Source organism: Mirounga leonina, unplaced genomic scaffold, assembly GCF_011800145.1.
Source record: "Mirounga leonina isolate KUSES-001 unplaced genomic scaffold, KU_Mleo_1.0 Mir_200, whole genome shotgun sequence".
Classification (NCBI taxonomy): Eukaryota; Metazoa; Chordata; class Mammalia; order Carnivora; family Phocidae; genus Mirounga; species Mirounga leonina.
Genome location: NW_023270503.1, coordinates 29,467,924 through 29,489,616, shown reverse-complemented (window position 1 = coordinate 29,489,616; position 21,693 = coordinate 29,467,924). Strand labels below are relative to the sequence as shown.

General features: G+C 53.8%; 1 protein-coding gene across 3 annotated transcripts in view; it reads right to left on the bottom strand.

Moving 5' to 3' along the window:
• Positions 1–1,603: 1,603 nt before the first annotated feature.
• Positions 1,604–21,693, bottom strand: part of NMT1 (N-myristoyltransferase 1) — a 32,538-nt gene continuing 12,448 nt past the window's right edge. For 2 of the 3 annotated variants that reach the window (XM_035027315.1, XM_035027316.1), the window contains exons 2-11: positions 19,088–19,232; positions 14,099–14,217; positions 13,049–13,140; positions 12,098–12,214; positions 11,141–11,311; positions 10,244–10,352; positions 7,663–7,833; positions 6,866–7,033; positions 5,706–5,843; positions 4,702–5,056 (exon numbers count right to left, since the gene is read on the bottom strand). In XM_035027315.1, the coding sequence (XP_034883206.1) occupies positions 5,036–5,056; positions 5,706–5,843; positions 6,866–7,033; positions 7,663–7,833; positions 10,244–10,352; positions 11,141–11,311; positions 12,098–12,214; positions 13,049–13,140; positions 14,099–14,217; positions 19,088–19,232 (1,251 nt within the window). In that variant the 3' untranslated portion in view covers positions 4,702–5,035. Of the gene's footprint in view, positions 5,057–5,705; positions 5,844–6,865; positions 7,034–7,662; positions 7,834–10,243; positions 10,353–11,140; positions 11,312–12,097; positions 12,215–13,048; positions 13,141–14,098; positions 14,218–19,087; positions 19,233–21,693 lie in introns of all 3 variants that reach the window. The other variant, XM_035027314.1, reaches the window with a different exon arrangement.

Sequence of the window (21,693 nt, the reverse complement as noted above, 5' to 3'; positions counted from 1 at the left end):
CACCAGAGGGCAGAACCCAGAGAAGACCTGCCAGAAAGGAGACTTTCTGGGCTTCAGTGTGGAGCCCTGGCATTTTGGGTTCCATCAGGCAAAAGCACGAACACTGAACCAGGGCAGAGCTTGAGGACAGTTTCCGGCTTGGGGATGGCACCCGGGCCAGGGCTTGAATGGGCCCCATGGAACCCAGGGCTGGGCCGTCTCGCCCTCCTGCAACCCATGACCCAATGCAGGACGTGAGCGCCTCCCCTGCTCTCCCGCTGAGAGTGGCGGTTCTGATGAACCCGTGTGTCCTCAAGGAGGATGCTCACACTCTGAAGGGGCTTGGAAGCCTCCGGGTGCAGGAACCACAAAGGCCGGAGCCAGGCAGCCCCACTCCGGGTGTTCAGGGCCGTCAGGAGGCCAGGCAGCCGGACCGCAGGCCTGAGGAGGGAGGCCCTGAGGAGGGAGGCACGGTGAGGCCGAGTCTAGTTACGGGGGACACAGAGCAGCAGTTCGAGTCGTCCCGGCCCCACAGGGCCAGCTCTGCTCAGGGCCTGGGTGAGGGTCCCGTGTCAGGTGAGCGCTGGAGCCCGGCTGAGCCCCCCCAGTCCCATCCTGCTTCTCTTCTCTGGTTTGGTAAAGCACGAGGAAGGGTTTCCTGCTAGGGTGAGAGCCCCAACGCTGGGAAGTCGGCCTTGGAAGGCAAGTCTGCAGTGCAGGAAAATGGGTGGGAACGGGTGGTGGAAGGTGGAGGCAAGGAAGTCACTTGTAACTGCGGAGGTCCCACCCACAGGGCTGTGTCCTCAGCCCAAATCTAAGGGTGGGGACGAAGGCCTGAGCCTTCAGGGGCTAGAGTGACTGACGGGCGAGGGGAGAGACACAGGGGCCAGCTTAGGAGGGGCCTCACAGATGATCCTGGGGGGACGTCCTGTGTCCTCAGGCTGTAGCCGGTTTCCCTGGAAAGGGGCTCCCTCGGAGGCACCAGCCATGGGGTGCCTGAAAGCGGCACGGGGTCGGGGAATGGATGAGAAACTCCAGAGGAAGAGAACGGGGCGGGGGGGGGGGGATGCGAAGTCTAAATGCAGTTGCTGGGGCCCTTCCTTGGAGACCCGGTTCGGTAGGTGTGCAGTGGGGCCTGGTGACCGGCAATGTTCAAAAGCACCCCCTCGGGCCCAACAGGACCAGCGGGCCGCCGGCCCAGGAGGGGAGTCGGGGCATGTGGACGAGCGGCCCGCGGCAGCGCCTGGGCGCTCCCTCAGAGGGGCCGCAGGTGACCCGCACCGAGGGGGCTCGCTCCCGGCCGCCGAAGCCCGGGACTGGTACCACTGCCAACATGCCCTGCTGTCGGCCCAGGGCCCGGCGGCTCCTCTCACACGGAGTGAACTGGGTCAGCGCCGACCCCTCGCCCCGGGATGGGAGACGTTAGGGGAAAAGTGCCACTTCTGCCCTGAAGAGAGAACCCTGCCAGAGGACAGTATTCCAAAGCTGCCTCCACGGAACACGCACGAGCGGCTTTCCTCGCGGGGGCCCTGCTGCCCTCGGAGAGGGTGCTCCAGCCCAGGCCAGGGACCCCCCGTCGGTGCCTCCGCCACCTGCTGACCCGAGGAACGCGAGGGCCGAGAGGTTTGGTTCAGCTGCTTCCTTTATTAGAAACAAATGAGATGTAACCAGTGGGACTACAATGCATTTGGTACCTCCTCCCCGACCCGGGAAATGGATGCCCCTCCCACGGCCCCGAGAAAAGCCCAGACAAAAGGGAAGCTTCCCCCTCTGGTCCCAGGTTCGCACACCTTGCCGGCAGTCAGTATCTTTGAATTTAACTGAATGAGACTGTCCCGCACAACGTCCTAGGAGATAGCCCGTCGGCAGGCCTGCCTTCACTTTGCAGTAGGGTGACACCAAAGACGACCTGCGTCTCCTCTGGTTCGGGGGCAGGCGGGCCAGGTCACAAGAAGGCTGCCGCCTGGGTGGGTAGGCACTGGCCGAGGATGTGCTCGTTCCCCTCCTCTGGCCTGACAGTCAGGTCCTTACCCTCTGCCAGATGGCAGTTTCGTGAAGCTACCCAGGCCTTTGGGCCATCCTTTCAGTTGGTTAAATGCTGGTCATCTTTGGGCAAAGAATTCAGACCACAGGGACCCCCACACCTGGGCTTCAGTGAGCCAGCGAGGAAGGGGTCAATGGCAGTTAGATGAGAGTTGCAGGCCAAGGCCTGAATTTCCCATAAACTGGGTGTTGAGGTGGCTTGGTGTGGGCCAGCCTCCAAACCAGACATCAGCGTCTTTGAAAGCAGGCATGGGGGTGAGGGAGCCCTATGTACACCTCCACCCAGAGCTGAGGCCTCCTTTCTACCCAGCTCTCTCCCCACAAAAGACCAGAGGCCATGGGAATGTGCCAAGGGGTCAAATGTAGAGTCAATCCAAAGGCAGGAAGTAAACGTCTGGAAACATGGAGTCCAAAAGCCCAGTGGTGCCAGCAAGGAGTACTCGTGGCAAAGGGTGAGGGCCGTGCCGGGGAGGCCCTCCAACCACGGCTGCCTGAGGCAGGTCCCAGGTGAAGAACTTGGGAGGCCCCAGGGTCGTTCCCTTGTTTGGTTCACGCCAGCCATGGCTCCACCATCCTGCGGGGCTCCTTGTGGGGAGGCCTGGAACCCCGAGCAATGGTTCTCTCTGAGCTCTCTGACCTGAAGTCCTGGCAAAGGTGGAGTGAAGAACCTGGGAACTGTTTGGACAAAAAAAGAAACTCAGAGCAGGCACCAAGCTGCCTCCTGCAGACCGGCGAGGCAGTGAGGAGGGCTGGGCAGGGTCGACACCATGACACAACAGCAGAGTCCAGGGAGCAGGCCACACGGTCTTGGAGGGAGACGACACGGGGGCCTTTCCAGGAGACCTGTTTCTTCTAGAGCAGCCACAGACTCACGGTTTCCATCCTGTGACGTGGGTCAACCGAGGCAAAGCTCACTCCCGGGGCTGTGGTGCACCCCCAATCTCAGCAACGGCTTGGCCCGTACCTGGCCCACAGCTGACCAAGCCAAGGACAGGAAGCCTTTCCAAGTTCCAGGTCCTGCCCAAGGTAGGAAAGTGTCGGGCACTTTGTTCTTTGATATCCTCAGATGCATGCACAGGGTAAGCTGCTCTGGGGAGTCTGGGGCGCTGGGTGTCTGTGAGGCTGTAAAGGCAAGCCCCTGTCTCTCGGACTCCTCCCGTCTGTGGAATGCAGTGCACATCTTGCTAAGAACAGCAGCTTCTTTGGTCTGGGTATCTTGGAGTCAAGGAGTCAAAGGTCAGCCTAGATCGCTGGGGCATGCAGTTTGTGGCACGGGGACAACGGGGACAAGGGAGGCCCCCAGCGGCCGCTGATGAGAATGCAGGACAGTGGAGTCGCGGGCTCCAGCAGCGGTCTACAGAGTCCAGCCCAAGCACAGTTTCCTTCAGCTCTGGGGACTCTGCACAATTAGTGTCTGGCAAACCCGAAGCCCGAAACTCCGCTCTGTTAGCTGTTAGCCTGCAGAGCAGGGCTTCCGTCAGTGGGAACTGGCTAAACCTGGCCTCCTGGCTAAGGCTTCCTCCCCCTGCAGGCAGCTGAAAGCGGCCGGGAAAGCCGCTCACACACACGCCCCGCTCTCCCCCGTTTACCTTCTCCTCGAGCAAAGTTCCATACAAGCCGGCACGGGGCTTTTCGACAATTCCACAGCCCAATCCTCCCCAAGCTACCTGGCTGAGCACAGCGGAGAAAGGCCTACACGGACAGCCACGGGACCTGAGGCTCCATCACTTTTGGGGGGACTGGCAGCATCAATAACCATCACCACCACCACCACAAAAATCCACAAAACATCATCAGCAAAAATCAGACTCACACCACGGCGACACGCGATCATTTCTGCCATCAAATCCAGATCAACGTCTGGCCACCGCTCCTCGCTACCACTTGCAGGCTGCGCATCTTGGAAAGGAGCACAAGAGATGGCTAATGGATCGGAAGGCACAGGCCAGGGGCTGGCGGCTGAAGGGGTCTGGGTATCGTCCCCACGCCATCCTTGGCCAGCCACCCTAGGGCTATCAGGGTGCTGGCTCTTTGCTCTAAGACGAGCTCAGCAGGGATTGCACTGGTACGGTCTCCACAAGGTCCCAGATACTACAAGGTCAAAGGTCCCCTTCAAACTGCCAGTCACCCCAGGCAGTGGAAAATCAATGTCATGCGGGACTCATCCCTCTAAGGTTGGCAACAACAGCTGGCTAAAGAGCCCTTTAAAATCAGTTGGCAGGATGACTTCCCACAGGGAGCAGGGCGAGGATGGAAGAAGGGACCCACAGATGGTCCCCACTGGCCAGTGAAAGAATACGGAAAAGGCCTGGTCCCTGCAGGGCAGCCTGGGTAGGGTTGGCCCATCTAGGACTTCACCTGCGGTTCTGCGAGCTCTGGGCCTGCCCCAGGCTCGGCACCGGCCCTCCACTTTTCCCTGCCTTCTCAAAGCTAATCATTTCAGCCCATCCAGAAGGGGGATGGAGAAGATCCCCCACATCCTCTTTCTCCTACTCCCCCAAGAAAAGTCAATGCCTGCTTTCAGAACAAAACAATTCACTGTACCAGTATGTGTTTGTCTGCCACAGTCCCTGGATTCTAATTCTGAGGAATGACCTGGATTCAGTTTTTCATTAGAGACCGAACATCCTTGTACATTTGGAACATGAAAGATATTTAAAATATTTATATATATATAATATATATATATATACTTTTATTATTCACCCGTTAACTCCATAATATGCCAATCACGAGCTAGTTTTCAGCAGTTACATTCCCTTGATCACGGCTGCAGAAGGATGTGATTAATTGGAAAACAGGGAGACCAGAGACACGGCCGGAGGTGACATCACGCAGCCTACGCCATTGCAATACAACTGTCAAGTTCAGTGGCGGTTTGGTAAAGCCGGTTCAGTTCTGTTCCCTTTGCCAGGGATTCTCACGTTTGTGAAAATTGGACCAACAAGTGGTAGGGTTCCATTTCCTGGTTTGACTTCTCAGTGGCTTTATCCAGAATCTCACTGGCAACTGATTACTGTAACACCAGCCCAACCTAAGAGAGCCAACGGGGAGAGGCAGAGTTGAGCTGACAGTTGTCCCGAGTCTGTCCCCCTCCCCTCTCCCACCACCTCCCCCACTTCAGAAGTCCCACAGGACCGAGTCCGCACAGGGCCACTGGGCTGTGGGAGCGGGCTCACTCAACCTCTACAAGGGTCTTCCTACATCCATCAGATCCTTCAAGAAAGCAACCGCCAGCAACCTGAGCATCACTAGTCCCAAGGCCTCTCTCCAGCTCATCTGTCACTTATTTTGTAAATCCTGATGATACCACAGCCTGGAGCTGCCCTCTGGAGCTGACAGAGGAAGGGCTGAGGATCACGCTGGGATGAAGGCAGGAGCCCAGCAGAGGAAACCCCTCAGATCCTTAGACTAGAACCTTCCTGGCCAAGCGCGGGCAGCTGGACTTGCAGTTCCCTGAGGTGGTCCCCAGTGCCCTGCTGAGGTGGCTCACCTCGTGGGGAAAAAAGCTGGAGACAAGCTTCCTGCTTTTGGGTGGCTCTGGGGCCTGTTCCCTCTGCCACCCTCACACCAGCTGCTGAAGGGGAATGCGGACCCTGCCACTGCTGGGGCTCAGACCCGTGGCCCCATCTCTGCCGGCAACACGAACCCCCCGACCCCAGCTGCACTGGGCACGGACATACCTTCTCTGCTCCCATGCTGGGGCATTTCCAATTGTAAAGGTAATACTGCAGGTTGCCGTCCCCTATGCCAAACTTGAGCTTCTCCAGGAAGGTTTTGTTCTCCATGAGATCCAGTGCATTGAACACGTCGAACCCTTTCTACAGGGCAGCGGGGAGAAACAGGAACAGGTGAAGAGAGAGAAAAGCTGCCTCGCCTTCCTGCCCGTTTCTATCACATCACAGCCCATGGCGCAGGCAGCCGGGAGAACACTCTCCCTTCGGAAGCCCCGGCTGCATCCTCGTTAGATGCAGACTCCAGCCAGCACCTGCTCTCCAGGGGTGGTTCTCATGACTCTCGGAACGCCAGCCCACCTGGCCCCTCGTGGCCCAAGTGCATCCTTGTGTCCTCAGTGTCCGGGTCACTGCTCCTATGGTTCCATGTCAGGCTCCCCAAAACACCGGTCACTGGCACGGTCTTCTCTGGAGACCAAGCCCCGAAGCACTTCCTCTGAGAAGCTGGCTCCTATCAGCGGCTCAGCAGCTGTGCTGTCCCTTCACTCCCCGACACCCCGGCTACTAGGCCTCTGCTGTGGACCCTGTGCCTTTACGGCAGCGGATACGCTGCTCTTAGACCATGACAGACACTTCCTAAATCTCACCCAGTTTACCAGAAGGACTTGCAGGGCACACGCTGACCTGGCCACCAACCGGCCGGCCCATGCGGCCTCGTCTCAGTTCGGGCAGGACCCACGACGAAGGGCTGACCGACGCTGACCTCTTCGGGGGTCAAAGAGGCCTGGGCCCCACCCCCCATGCCCTACAGTCAGCCGCTCCAATGACTCACCACGACAGAGACCAATCTCCCCATTCCCACGCTGGGGAAGTCGTAAGGAGAACCCCTTTACTCCCGCAGCAGGCCTGGCTATTCAGGCTCCTTGGCAGCGCCGCCCGTGAGAACGAAACTCACTGAAATAAACCAGGAGTTCAGTGCCTTCCCTTCACGTGGATGCTCCCTGCTCCCTCCTAGTTTTAGGCTGCTGGCTGAGACGGGCTGGGCCCCTTCCTACGCGGAGCGGGAGGCCGAGGAGGGCCGGAAGCCTCGGCGCACACACAGCTGTGCTCCCCACCGCTCCCACTGCCCTGTCCCCACGCATCTCCGGGCCCTCCGGTCTGCTCCTCACCATTTTGGCGAGAACAAGGGCGTCGCTCATGAGGTCTAGAAGAGGGGTCTGGGTGTGGACGTTGTAGAAAGAATAAGCAGCCTTTAGACTCTTGTGGGTCGGATGGTTCATGATGGTGGAGGGAAGCGTGTAAAAGCTCAGGAAGTCTGTCACCTCACCATTTGCATTCTGCAGGGAAAACAACACTAGGAGGCAATGTCGCGCACGCGCGGGGACCCTGCAGCCCGGGAGCGGCATGCTTCCTGCTGCTCCCACACCGCCCTCAGCAGCTCTGCCCCCCCGAGATGACTGGATACACACAGAAACAGGGGGTGCAGGCAGGAGAGAACGCACTGGCCCAGGGCACTTGAGGACAGAGCCAGGAGGAGAATCCAGGCCGGACTGCGGCTGACCCTGCCGAGCGCCCTCCCTGCGCCTCGTCAGGGGCTCCTCGCGGCTCACACGCCCGCAGACTGTCGCGGACGCCTGGCCAGCACTACCACAAGCACAGCAGCCGGGGCTCAGAGGCCTACCTGAGGAAGAGGGGCCTAGTCCTCTCTACTCCGTCCCCCCGCCCCGGGGACTGCGGGAGGGGGCAGAGGCAAGAAGGGCTCACACCAAGTCCAGAGGGTATCCTGTTAGCAAGGACAAGCTACAGCTTCCTGTCTTCAGGGAGGATCGAGCAAGGTGGGTCAAGGAAGGCCCCCCTAGAGGGGGCCAACACTGCCAGCAGTCGGGTCTTCAGTGCCCGACCCTGGGGAACCTAGCCACTGAAGGAGAATGCCTCTCAGGGGCCCAGGACACCCCTCCGCACTCACCTCCACCACGAAAGTGTCGATGATATTCTCTTGGGGGTAGAACCAGTGCTCCACCTCCTCCTGGCTCATGACTGGCGTGAGGTGAAACTGCTTCAGGTACCTGGTGAGAAGCTGGTGCACTACTGGAATGTCCTTTTTTTCCATTGGTCGCAGCCCAGCTGTCTTGGGCGTCTGGAAGGCAGACAGACGAGACGGGTGTCAGGTGTGCCGAACACGAGCCTCCTGGCTCCCTCTCAAGTCCTGAGGGCACCGGAAACTTGACACGGTCTCCCTTCCTACCCCAACCCTGGAGGCATCCACCCAGGCCATCAAGAGAGAACCCTCAGTCACCCTTGCCAGCGGCCTCTCACTCACGGCCCCCACGCGCTCAGGGGCGAGTCCTGCCTTGTCAGTATCTTTGGCCCTCCCCCCCCTTGTGAAGGCCACCCTCTCTGGCTGAGGCTATTGCTTCGATCTCTTATCCACATGGCCCAGGCCACCTTCCTAAGAAAACACAACCCAGCACGCCCCTCCCTTGCTCTAAACTCCCTAACAGGGAGCAGAAGACCTTCCACCCCCTGGACCAGTTGGCAGACAGTTCTGACTGTCCTTTATGTCCCTCTAGCCCAGCAGGTCCCAACGGGGGTGATTCTGAGTATAGGACAATACTCTGAGACATTTTCGGTTGTCACAACTAGAAAGGGTGCTATCGACATCTAGCGGGTAGAAGCCAAGGAAACTACCAAACATCTTATAATGAATAAGACAGTCCCCACGACAGAATTACCCAGCCCCAAATGTTAACGGTGCCATGAGGGAGCAAAACCCTCGTGGACGTGCCGGCGTGGGCCCAGGCCCGGGCTACTCGTCGACCTGGCGAAGCCCTTCTTGGCTCCTCTCCTCCGAACCCTCGCCACCTTGTCCCACCGAGCTGTGGCTGATCTCCTATGCTGGTCTCTCTCCTCTAGACTAGGAGAGCCCTTCACAGACCAGCTCCTTGCTTAGGCATATTGGAACCCCCAGGCCCAGCAGAGTCTACACCCGAAGCCCGCTCTGCCTGCGTGCTCAGACTCTGCCGCAGCAGTCTGCCTCCAGCCAGGCCTGCTGCAAGTTAAATTCTGAAGAAAAGCACCAAACTCCTGGGACTGCATCTTAAACCAGGATCCCACCCCACAGCTGCTTTGTCTTAAGAAAGGCTTCAGTGGAATGAACCCATCTCATGCTCTGGAGTAAATCCTGGGGCTGATAGAACATCCCCAAAGGTTCAAGACACAAAGGTGGGGTCAGCCAAATCTGAAAGCAGCGTGGCATTACAGTTTATGTACCTCAGTTGCTGCATGATTCAACTGCTTCCCTGTGTAGAAACTGCTTTTAAAAGAGCTGTTCCAGGACCTCAGCCACCCAAATTCCTCAGTAAGCCTGATGTCTCCGGGGAACACTTACTGACCTCATTTCTACATGGCAGCAGCTCCCACAAGGACACCTCGAATTCTGCACTGAAAGGGGCTCTCACCCACAGGCGGGGAGATCCAGAGACATTCTTCTGGGCTACGACACCGCTTTAAGAATGCTGCCTGTCTAGAACTCAGGACAAATCTGTCTTCACAACAGGAAGAGGAGACACCATCACAGCCCCCCCCCCATCTGTTTTTTGGGGCAGTATCCAACTGACACGGCTGACCTGGACCCAGTGCTGGGCCAGCCCGATCCCAGGGTGATTAAGCCAGTCTGGTGGCTGACGAAGGCAAGCGGGCAGCCCCCTGATCAGCGGGCACCAGTAACCGCGCTGACCCTGGAAGCTCTGCGGGAGGACAAGCGACTTTCAGGTCATTAGGATCCTGAAACCAGGCGCAACGGGAGAATGAGGAGCAGCATTTCTTTCATTGGAAAATTAGGTAAACTGAGACCCAGAACAGAAAACTAGCTGACTCCAGGCTGCCTACTCCTTCAACAGACAAATCTAGATCGGGGGACTGGGATTAGAAATCTGGGCGCCCCGAGGCACCTGGGTGGCTCAGTCGTTAAGCGTCTGCCTTCGGCTCAGGTCATGATCCCAGGGTCCTGGGATCGAGCCCCGCATCGGGCTCCCTGCTCAGCGGGAAGCCTGCTTCTCCCTCTCCCACTCCCCCTGCTTGTGTTCCCTCTCTCGCTGTGTCTCTGTCAAATAAATAAAATCTTAAAAAAAGAAATCTGGGTGCCCCTCACAGGCTGGAGTCACCCCTTCTTTCCCCAACCGAGGCCTGGCAGACGCTCTGTAGCTTATTTACACGGGCTCTGGGCAGCGTTGCGGCTCAGTGAGCAGGTTTATCTATTTGTGCCTCGCTTGGGCTACAGTCACAAAGACTAGGTGTTCTCTGAGCTCATCAACAGATGACACGGAAGCTAGCCCAGGTGCAGATGCAAGAGAACTGAGAAAGTCAAACTAAAATAAAATCCTCGCTACAGACAGCAGAGGCAAGAGAGACAGGAAGTCGAGGAATTAGGAAACTCGAGTTGGGTCACTCTTTGGACCCCCGCCCTGCCCAGGCCTTGATGCGTTCCCGCCGAGGGCCCAGCTCTCAGCCTCTCCACCCCCGCCCGTCGCGCCCGCAGCACCACTCGCCTCTGGCAGTCGGTAGAGCTTCATGGTGCGCTGCATGGTCATATTTCTGCTCAGGTGGGAGAACTTCACTTCAATTAGCTTCCGTGGGTTTAGGGACCGATGCCAGTACCTGTGGGGGACACAGATGTCCTGTCCTCAGAGGATTCTGGCAAGTCCCGTGGAGAGCGAAGGCATGGAACTCTCCAGATGGCCAGCAGGTGGCGGGAGAGACCCGCCAGGCCCCATGAGCGCCAGTGCCCAGTGGTGGGCTCTCCAACGGCCCCCCAGTAAATGCAGGGCTGCCACAGCTCTTTCCGAATTTTCTATTTTTCCTCCCCAAATTCTAAAAGCCAAGTCCATGAAAAGACTTGAAGTTCCCAGAATGTGTACCCTCCTCCTTCCTCCTCTACTGCATTTGCCTGGTGTTTAACTTCTGATGTTCTTGAGGCAGAGACTGTTCAATTCCTTCAAACAGCTTTCTGAGGCAGAGGCGGTCCCCTGTCACCCAGGGATCAAACATGTTCTCTTTGGCCCACAGAATATTCAAAATAAAATTGAGCCAACCCCTTAAAACTCTTGGACATTTACCATCAAAACCCAGATGTGGGCTGGTCCTTAAAAACTACCACAAAACCCCAGTGGAATGACCTATTTCCAAAAGGCAGGAATCAGTGGGAGCGGAGGACGGCTGACCCCTCTGGACAGGGCACCCACTCTCCAGTCTGTTCCTACAAATTCCCCCTTCACTCTTCCGTGCTCCCCCCGTCCCGGCTCCCGTGGGCAGCCACCAGCCATCTCGTCAGGCAGGAGAGAAGCAGGGCATGCACCGACTGAGGGCCAGAGCTGTGACTCAGCACACGAGCTCCTTAGCGAGAACGAGCACACCAGGACCTTGAGGGCCTCGCAAGAGATCTCTACCTGCAGGTGCCAACAGGCTTTGGTAAAACCACCCCGGCAGTGTAAACAGCTTGGAAAATGCCCTCCAGGTGAACTCGCCGGGTTATCTCCCGGATCAAGACCGGAGCCACCCTCTTGGAGCGCAGCTTCTTGTGGACACACAGGAAGTTGATCTCCACCATCTTCTTCTCTCTGGAGAGAAAGGAAAAACCCCCAGTACCCAGCTTTTAATGGGGAAGGTAATCCCTTCAAGACCCGGGCGCCACCACATAGGGAGGGGGCCCTTCAGCTGAGGCTTGCTTTCTGCCGCCGCCTGCACCCAGCAGCTGGTACTTGGGGTCCCCCTGGGCCCGCTGCCCCAGGCAAGGAACCCACTCCTTTCAGCCAGACCCCACGTTCAAAAGTAGGTGAGACTCAAGCCAACTCCTTTATTTGGCCGCATCACCAGGATCTGCCTGGTGAACCCCCACCAGCAGGATGGGGGAGTCCCACCTCTAGCTGGCAGGGCACCTCAGACTAAGTCAAGGGCTATCCTGGAATTTCAAGGGTTCTGACTCCCACAAGAATCCCAGGCCTGTAAGCCCAGAAGACTGTGGCGGCTGGTTCTGATGTTTCCAGGGAAAATGAAGAGCAGAGCTCAGAGGCCCCACGACTGTTCGGACGTTGAGTCACACTGGCTCGGGCCCACTTATGAAGCTGCTCAAGTGCACAACCGTGTGACAGGTATTGTAAGTGCCAACACGGGGCCGCTGTGCAGGTATACTGGCCCTCACGGTGGGCCCCATCCAGCCCAGATTGCGAACAAGAGAACCAGCAGCAACTCTGAGCAAAGGAGACGGTTCCTGTCATGAATTTCTATTCCCAGGACCTGAGTTCCTTCCCTTCACCTTTTCTTTCGTGAAGGTATGTGCATCTTTTCTACCCTGCTCCCAGACCAAGGAGGATGGCAGCGATGTGGGGAATGGTGCTGATGCTTACGTGTCATAGATGTGGATGTTTGCCGGGATGGCACTGATGAACCCAACCAGCTTCCGACTTGACACCACTCGAACCCCGCAGTGCCACTGGGGGAGCCAGCCAGGTGGCCGGAGAGCCCTAGAAGAGAGACAGTAACCACTGACCAGTGCACTGGGCAGATGGCTTGCGCACCATACCCGAGTCTGTTCTCACCTCCTGCTCCACCTCCCTGGAGGTTAAGAGCTAATTCTCTTTAGGGCTAAGCCCTCCCGGACACACATGGGGTCGAGCCAGAGCCCCTTCCTGCTGCTCAGCCCACCTGGCCTACTCACCCACCCAATTCAAGGCTGTCATACTGAGGACTTTGCAACCGATCAAATTTCTTTGTGCCTGCTCACTTTCTAGCTTAAGCCAGATGACCGGCTCAGCGTCCAAGGGGTCCCATGGTTGTCAATCGATTATGGAGCCCCCGGAGCTCTGGTTTCCACCCGCCCTCTGGGCACCATCACCCCCTCTATATGCCTGCCCAAGTCTTCCCTTTCAGGCAGTCCCTCTCCAGTTCAGCCTCATGCCTCTACATCCCCGGATACTCAACACGCGCCAGGAGGCTGGAGGCCTCAGCCAAGCAGGGCCATTTTCAGATAACTAAGCACATTCAGGAACTGGATAGAAAATGACTCTTTTTTCTTTTGAAATCTCATCCCTCCTTCCCTTCCTACACCAAGTCACCATATAACACACGATCTCTTCTTTGTGTGATGGACTCTGATGCCACCAAGGCCTCTCTCACCCAGTCATTCCACCTTAAATAAGGTTTTGACTCTTAGCTCCACTGGAAACAACTTTCCTTCAGATGTGGGAACTCAAAATGGACACCCTAATTTGCCATTCGAAGGCTGGTTCTTAGCAGGGATGAGAAAGTGGGCCCACCGCGCGCCCCACCCGAGCCGCCAGAAAGGCCTCATGGCTCACCACAGCAGGAAGTCCGGGGAGTAGTCGAATCGGAACATATTGTCGTCGTCCTCCACATAATTCTCATTCAGGAGGCCGTAGAGCTCTTTCAGCTGCAGAGACACAAGCAGCTGCTTCAGAGCCACCCTGCCATGGGCGGGGCGGGGGTGGGTGGGGAGAGGCAACCCCACCTCCCTGGGGCTCTAAGCTTTCCAGAAGGACAAGGCAAACTATGAAAAACCATGTTTCATCTCATAAATCCTTTTCGCTCCAGGCATGAGGGACTCTTCTGGAACAAGCACCCTAGCTGTACGAGGAAACCGAGCCACCGAGAGGTAGAGCGGCAGACTTCAGGACATACGGTGGCAGAGCAAGAATGTCATCCACCCAACCAGCCGCTCCATCGTTAAGACAGGGAACAAATGAATAGATGAACAAGACAAACAAATGCACAGCAGAAAGGTATCGCCTGGGGGAGCTACAGAGCTTAACTCTCAATCTGCCTGAGAAGTCAGGTGCTATTTAATGCGGCATCTTGAGGGGCCGCCTGGCTGGCTCGGTTGGTGGAGCATGTGACTCTTGATCTTGGGTTGGTAAGTTTGAGCCCCACATTGGGTGTAGAGATTACTTAAAAAATAAAATCTTTTTTTTTAAGATTTTATTTATTTATTTGACAGAGAGAGAGACAGCAAGAGAGGGAACACAAGCAGGGGGAGTGGGAGAGGGAGAAGCAGGCTCCCCGCGGAGCAGAGAGCCCGATGCGGGGCTCGATCATGACCTGAGCTGAAGGCAGACGCTCAACGACTGAGCCACCCAGGTGCCCCAAAAAATAAAATCTTAAAAAAAAAAAAAAAAAAAGAAATGTGGCGTCTTGGGCAGGCCTCAGAGGCAACAGATAGGGGGCCAAGGTGGGGTATGTGTGTATGTGTGGGTGTGTCTGCTCCAACCTGCTTGGATCAGCTCTCAAGAGAGTCCTTAAGGAAGGCCTGGGTAGCATCTGTCTCCATATGATGGCAGGGCTCACTGAAAGTGGCCCCCAAACCACACTGAGGCCTGCCCAGGCCTACTCACCACACCACGGTCCCCCAGGTCCAAGGCATCCCAGGTGAAGCCCTGGGGCAGGGTATAGGGCTCCTGGCGGATGTTGTCTTTGTCAGGCTCCACAGGCCCATGGGTGTTCACCACTTCTCCTAGAAGAAGAGCATAGCTGTGAGCCTCACCCTCTGTCTTGGCGCGGGGGTGGGGTGGGGGTGGGGAAGAGGGAGGGAAGGGGCTCAGCGCAAACATCAACCACAGCAAATTCCTCCTGTCCCTAGGAGCCCTCCGTCTGAAGAACACCCTGTGCTTGGCAACTGCAGACCATCTCTCCAGCTACCCTGAGTCCCCAGCTGAGAGCCAACTCGGTAGCAAAGCCTCAGAACAATCACTAAGATCCAAGGTGGTTGGTTTTTTGGAAATTCTTTTAAATCTCCCTTTGGTTACTAAATGGCAAACATTTGTCTTGACTAATTTGGCTTCCTGCCTCCCGGCTGGTATAAAAAAGACCGTCATGGTCCTGGCCCAGGCCCATCAACCTGGATGGATTTAGAAGGAGCTGCAACAAGGCTGCTTTTGTGTCAACAGCAACAACAATGTACTGGGCCCACTGCTGAACCAGATGATGGCATCGAGGCGCCAGGCTCCATCTCGGCCTGGCCAGCCTCGGCTTTCAGCAACATGGGCCAGTTAACCACTGCTGCCGACTTGGTTCCTCGGTGCTTACAGAGTCCTACAAGCGTCTGTAGCCTGAATCGCTGATCTACACGATGCTGCTGGCTAGTCACCCTCTGACCCAACCTCTGCACCCTGGACAGACGCCGTTCCTCTGGGGAGCATGCGGACAGGGCTCGGGGGCGCTCACGTGATACAGCCCTGATGCCCTCGCGGCCAAACTGGACTCGTGATACACCTGAACAAACCGATCACTTAATTGTGGCCCTTGGAATGATTCGGTTTCCACAGTTCAGAGCTTGTTCACATTCACACTGGTAAGAACGCAATGTTTAGTACATTTTGAAAACAGCCTTCGAAAGGGACCCACTCAGTACACTGCTTTGATCCCAGCATCAGGCTCTGTACACACTCGGCACTCAATTCAGGATTTTACTGACTTGCAGACCCCTGGCCCAAATACGTCATTCTAACGTGTTAAAGGCAGAGGTAATGGATCCATGGGGCAGGTGTAGTGGAAGAGGCCACCTCAGGCTATGAGCTGAGGACAACACCGTTAGGACTGACCATCTCACTCTCTCTCACTCAGCACATGTACCAAGCACCGACCTGCACCAGACATTGTGCACAAGGATACAGCGGGGAAAAGACAAGGTCCCTGTCCCCACAAGATGGACCATCTTCTGGGGAAGTATTTAATAAGTACTAGGGGTCACAAACTGGAAAGTGCAGGCAACAATGGGGACACATAGCAAGGAAGCAACCGGCCACCTCCAATTTACCACCCGGCTTCCCAGGAGGTTTGCTTGGGAAAGAGGTTATATTTTTCTTCCCTAGTTTAGAAACCAGCCTTTTGATTTATTCATAAAATAGCCCTTATGACTTAATTTAATGTAAATCAATCTACTTCTAATCCACTGCCATGTGAAATGTTTAGAGCCTACAAAGCCGAGAGGGCTAGACCCTTGGAAAGTTCCAAGGATCTCCCTGCTAGTCTTGAGGAGGTGCTGGTCAGTTCCCTGCCTTGTACTGAACTTATACCTTTTCCAAAATACATTTAACTTCAGAACCTCCTTCTTCTTATTTTTTCCTAAATGATTTCCATGGGCAAGATACTGGTAGTCTTCCCCACTGTACTACAATCATCTCAAGGCTGAATCTTTTCCCTTAGGCTGGTTACTAGGCCCTTCATGCAATGAGCATTTCCATTCACTCCTTCACCTCGTGTTCATGGAATCCCAGAGCGCAGGAGTTCTGGAGCGGGAGCCGGTGAACGGGATGGCATAGGCCCTCATCATCATGGGCACCCAAAAGACAGGTGAGCAGGCACCTGCCCCCCAGCAGGATGAGGGCCCCTGACCATGATAAGCCAGCTCTCCTAGGTCATCTCAAGGCTGTTTGAGATCTGCAAGACATAGCTGACAAAGCAGAGTTCCAGGACACAATGAAAAAACTGACACCACTTTTAACAGGTTCACAGTCTGGGGTGCCAACGGAGCTGAGGAGAGGCCCTAGGCTCCTGCACTGTCCTCCGGCCAGCGCCCAGCATCACAGCTTCCGCCTGTGCAGAGAGGGTCTTCACCTTCACAGGGCTCTTGAGCGCCTCCTGCTGCGCAGATGTGGGAGACTGCCACAGAGAATGGTGGGGGTACAGCCAATGATCACTAGGCCACCTGGACCCAGTAACCGATTAAGGATGCTGGGAACTTTAAAAAGAAAACCCTGGACTTTAAGAGGGCTTCGTTCTGTACACTCTCCCCCCAAAATTCTCTCTGCCTTCCAACATCAAAGATCCAAAACCACGCACCACAGCAACCGTGAACAACTTGGAAGCAAAGAATGTGAGATCTCGGAGACTTTAAACCAAACGGACAAGACAAGGAAGAGAGTGAGAGTGGGGAGGCTTCCCAGAAAAACCACGTACAAGTCTGAGCTCTCCCCTGGGTAGTTACTTGTACAAACGAATCTAAGAGTGGCAAAATTCCAAACCATGGAGGGGATCAAGAGTTTATCTGGGAACAGAATTGTGCATATATTTGGGAACACAGAACTGTCACTGTCACACAGCCTAAAACAGCTGCTGTTCAGAAGGCCCTTTGATGGCGAATTTAGGACTGCAAACTTCTAAAAAATTCCAGGTCTCTTCAGTGGAATACAACCTAATCACACCTCTCCCAACAAGGTGGGGAGTAAACAGTACACTTGATAGGCTTCATGGCCACTGGTGCCATTTCCCACCACTGGTGGTAAAAATCACGGCAAGAAGCTGTAAGTCGCACTGCTCTGAGGAGAACTAGGCTGGTACCTCAGCCATGCGGACCAACTGAAGCCTCTAATGTGCTGCTCTCTGCGGGCTGCCTCACGAAAACAACAGAAGCCTTCCTTTGGGCCTGACCATGGACCTGAAAGGCAGACTGGTCAGGTGCTCAGAACAACGGCCCTCCCCCCAGGACCCCACACCACACATGGCCCAGGAGGCACTTCCAGAAGAAATACAGCTGAGCTCGTTCCACTTTCCTGAGGGCGTCAGGGCTCCTGAAGCACCTGTGTGGCTTTCTCACAAACTTTCTGACAACAAAGCTAGAGCACTCTCTATATTTACAGGTGGAGAAATGGAGGCAGACAACATAGAGTAACTGGACTGACGAGGAACAGAAGTCCATGGACCCCAATTCATCTCTTTGAAGAATGGAGCTAAGTTACCCATTTGCAAATTCTTAACGAAAAATAAAATTGGACCAAAAACCCCAAAACCCATCTGAAAACTGGGCCAAGATGCCTGGCGGCACCACAAAATGCCTCATCAAGCATTTCACTCAGAGGTGGAGCGTGTTGCTCTCTACATTCTTCCTGCTCCTTGGCGGGGAGTGGTCACTGGGACCCATTCCTGGTAATGCCCTACTAACAGCATTACTGTGACCCAAAGCCTTGCTGGAGGGCTTAGCCAGTGGGCCTAGGACCTGGCTGACCTGGGCAGCCTGACAGACAAGGCGGATGGGTCGGGCCAGGGTTCTGGAATAGCGCTGGCTGCCGAATCACCACTCCTCACATCCAGGTAGTGCTTGCTTCTGGATTGTGACTGAGCTGTCCAAGAACTGCATCTGCTCTAGAGCAGTGTCTGAAACCCGCAAAGTGGACACAAACGCCCTCCAGGTTCCGATTCTACAGGTCTGAGGTGAGGCCTGAGAGTCTGCACGTCTATAAGCTCTTAGGCAATGCCCACCCTGCTGGTCTGAGGACCACACTTTGAGTAGTACTGCCCAATTATCACATAGACCCCACCTCTGGAATAGATCATCTCTGTGGGCACAGCCGCCCCTCTCCTCTCTTCAGCCTTTGGCCCTGCCCTGCCCCCGCCCCCCCCAACATTCTGGAAAAGACCAGTCACTTAAATTTGGTATCTGAACACATGTCTTCTCAACACATTTTCTCAGTCACAGAGAAAACAGGCATTGGGCCATCAATAGGTCCAGAATCATGGTGCAACCGCTCCAGAAATTTTTTGTCAACAGTGACATCTCAAGTTAGCCATCATCGTTAGCTGTGGCTCAATCTCAGCAGGCATCTCTAACTCTACTATGTCAGTCTCTCTAGAATCCTTTGAGCTTTTCTGCTTGTCCCATCCCTTTAAGAGCTCAGTATAGCTTTTTTAAAGGGTGCCAACCAGACCTGCACAGGGCATTCCCGGGGTTGAGCCATCACTGTTAAGCAAAATGTCAAGTTACGTGTAGTTGGGAAGCATGCACTGGCTGAGAGACAAAGGGAAAGGGCTGAGGGGGGCGCCTGGGTGGCTCAGTTGGTTAAGCGTCTGTCTTTAGCTCAGGTCATGATCTCAGGGTCCTGGGATCAAGCCCCACATCGGGCTCCCTGCTCAGCAGCCTTCTCCCTCTGCTCCTCCCCTCTGCTTGTGCCCTCTCTCTCTCAAATAAATAAAATAAAATCTTTAAAAAAAAAAAAAAGGGGGAAAGGGCTGGGGACTCGGCCCACTCCAGGGCCAGACATCTGCCCGATAAACAAGACGGTCTCTCTACAAAATCTCTGTAGGAAGACAGACCCGTGAGCACACAACCCCACTCGGCCTGTGCCAAAATACTGTTTTTCTTTGTAGCTTTATAGTAGATGATGATGGACTAAAGGAATCAGTACTTGTTCTCAATATGTACTCCTGTGAACCAGTAGGTCCCTGAGCATTAGTGTTTTCTATACAGCATTTTTAAGACCACCCTCTAAAAATAACCACCAAGGAACGCCAGGACTCTACCACCCTCCCCCCACAAATTCGGTGTGGCACCCAAAGCACAGCTAAGACACATCCTTCCCCATCCCCTGGGGAAGAAAGCACATACATACCCAGTTTGGGGACAGGCTGCGTGTCCCAGAACTGGTAGCTTCGCTTGCTAGCCTCCTCCATGGTTTTGGCAGGCCCCTGACCCACTGAGAACAGTTCAATGGCCTTCTGTATTTCCTGGATCCTCTCGGCTGGCAAAGAGTTCATCTGGATGAGATAAAGTTGGGGAGAGAAAAGGCTCATTATGTTAATAAGCACTTTTGATTAATCACAAGTGTAAGCGTTAAGGGGTGCAACTCAAGGAAGGGGTATGGTTCCTCCATCCCAAACCCAGAGGTCAGATGTCATATGACAACCAGAGAAAGAGTGGTTGGCGATGGGCTCTCTGAAGGGTGGGTGCTTCCTACGGGGTTTCTCCTTCTTAGTCTCATGATGTTTGGTGGCAAAAGGAATACATGCTCAGTGTAAAATTTCAAACAATGCAGAAATATATACTACATATAGAAAGTAAACACCCAACAATCCCGCCCCTTAAATATAATCCTTATCATCAACAGTCTTACTTTAGGAGGTGTAGGGTGAGAAGAGGCAAATATAATTTCACACTTTTTTGCATGCAAGCTTCAAGCACACACACGCACAATTTTCCAAAAAACTAGAATTGGTCATATGGTATTATTCTACATGCTCTTCTTCCTTAAACACTAAGTCTTAGGGATGCCTGGGTGGCTCAGTCGGTTAAGCGGCTCCCTTTGGCTCAGGTCATGATCCCAGGGTCCTGGGATCGAGTCCCACATTGGGCTCCTTGCTCAGTGCCCTTGCCCTCTCCCTCTGCCTGCCACTCCCCCTGCTTGTGCTCTTTCTCTGACAAATAAATAAATAAAACCTTAAAAAAAATAAAAAACACTATGTCTTAGAGACCCTTCCATGTGGACATGCAGACCTGCTCATTCGAACTGAGTCCACTTTGTGGATAGAGCACAATATATTTTGCAAGTCCCTCGCTGATGGCATTTTCGTGATTTTGTTCTTCAGCTTTACAAAAAATGCCATAATGAACTTTCTTGTACATCTATTTTTGCTCACTGGGATATGTATTCCTGCCAGATAAAGTCTAAGAAAGAGATTTTCTGGGTCAAAGGATATGCACATTTGAAATTGTAATATATATTGTCAATTTGCTCTCTAAAAAGAGAATATCAGTTAATAATCCAATGAACAGTGTGTTCATTTAATATGAATTAATAACCCAGTGAGCATGTGTTTCTCCTGACCCTCATCATTAGATTTACCAAATCTTAAACTCTACCAATCTAGGAGGAAAAAAATATATTAATTTTAATTTTTTTCATTGTCAATTTAACTATCTTTTCATACACTGATTGAACATGTATTTTTAATTGTGTAAACTGCCTACTCATTTCATGATTTTAAACTGATTGGTTCAAATACTGCAAATATCTTCCCAGTCTGTTGTTTATCTTTTTAACTTCTACAGAGATTATTTAAATTTGTCAATTTTTCTTTTATGACTTCCAGGTCTTATGTCAGGCTTACGATTATATAAAAATACTCATAATTTCTTCTGGTATTTTTACTAAACCATTTTTTTAAATTTAGATTCAGAAGGACAAGGAGAACATAAACTAACATGTTTACATTGCTTATTCCTGGGAAGTAGGACAAGCGATTTTTTTCTTCCTCTTGTTAGGTTTTTCCTAAATTCTTGACAATGAACTGCACCCCTCTCACAAAGAGGGAAAGGGAGGCTATGTAAATGGTATTTTGTTAAATGTTTCCAATTCCAAAGTGAACCATTCTGACACATGCTGGAGCTCAAATACCCGTAGAGTCTTCCAAACACCCACCCCCAGACAAACTCATGAAACAAATAAAAGTCTCTAAAGCCAAAGCATGGCCTTGGGCTAGAATCCCTGACCCAACGACCTGGCTGAGCACTGCTCTCATCTTTATTTTTTTTTAAGTAGGCTCTATGTCCAACGTGGGGCTCAAACTCTCAACTCCTAGACCAAAGTTGCATGCTCATGGTCTTAGGTGGCTTAGTCGGTTAAGTGTCTGCCTTCAGCTCAGGTTATAATCCCGGAGTCCTGGGATTGAGTCCTGGGCTCGAGCCCCAGGATGAGCTCCCTGCTCAGCAGGGTATCTGCTTCTCCTTCTTCCTCTGCCCTTCCCCCGCTTGTGTGCACACGTGCTCTCTCAAATAAATAAATAAAATCTTAAAAAAAAAAAAAAAAAGAGTTGCATGCTCTACCACCTGAGCCAGGTAGGCACCCCACTGCTCGCATCTTTAAAATGAAGAAGACCCCCACCTCCCTGGTAGGGATGTTGAAGGTTTAGGATTAATTAATTAATTTATTTATTTATTTATTTTTAAAGATTTTATGGATTCATTCGAGACAGAGAGAGAGAGAGAGAGCACAAGCAGGGGGAGAGGCAGAGGGAGAAGCAGGCTCCCTGCTGAGCCAGGAGCTGAACATGGGGCTCGATCCCAGGACCCTGGGATCATGACCCGAGCTGAAGGCAGATGCTTAACCATCTGAGCCACCCAGGCGCCCCATTTAGGATTAATTTAAAGGAAGTGCCTGGCAAGAACCTGGCCAACATGGTGGTCAATAATGGTGTTTGGTTTTATTTTTTTTTCCCCATA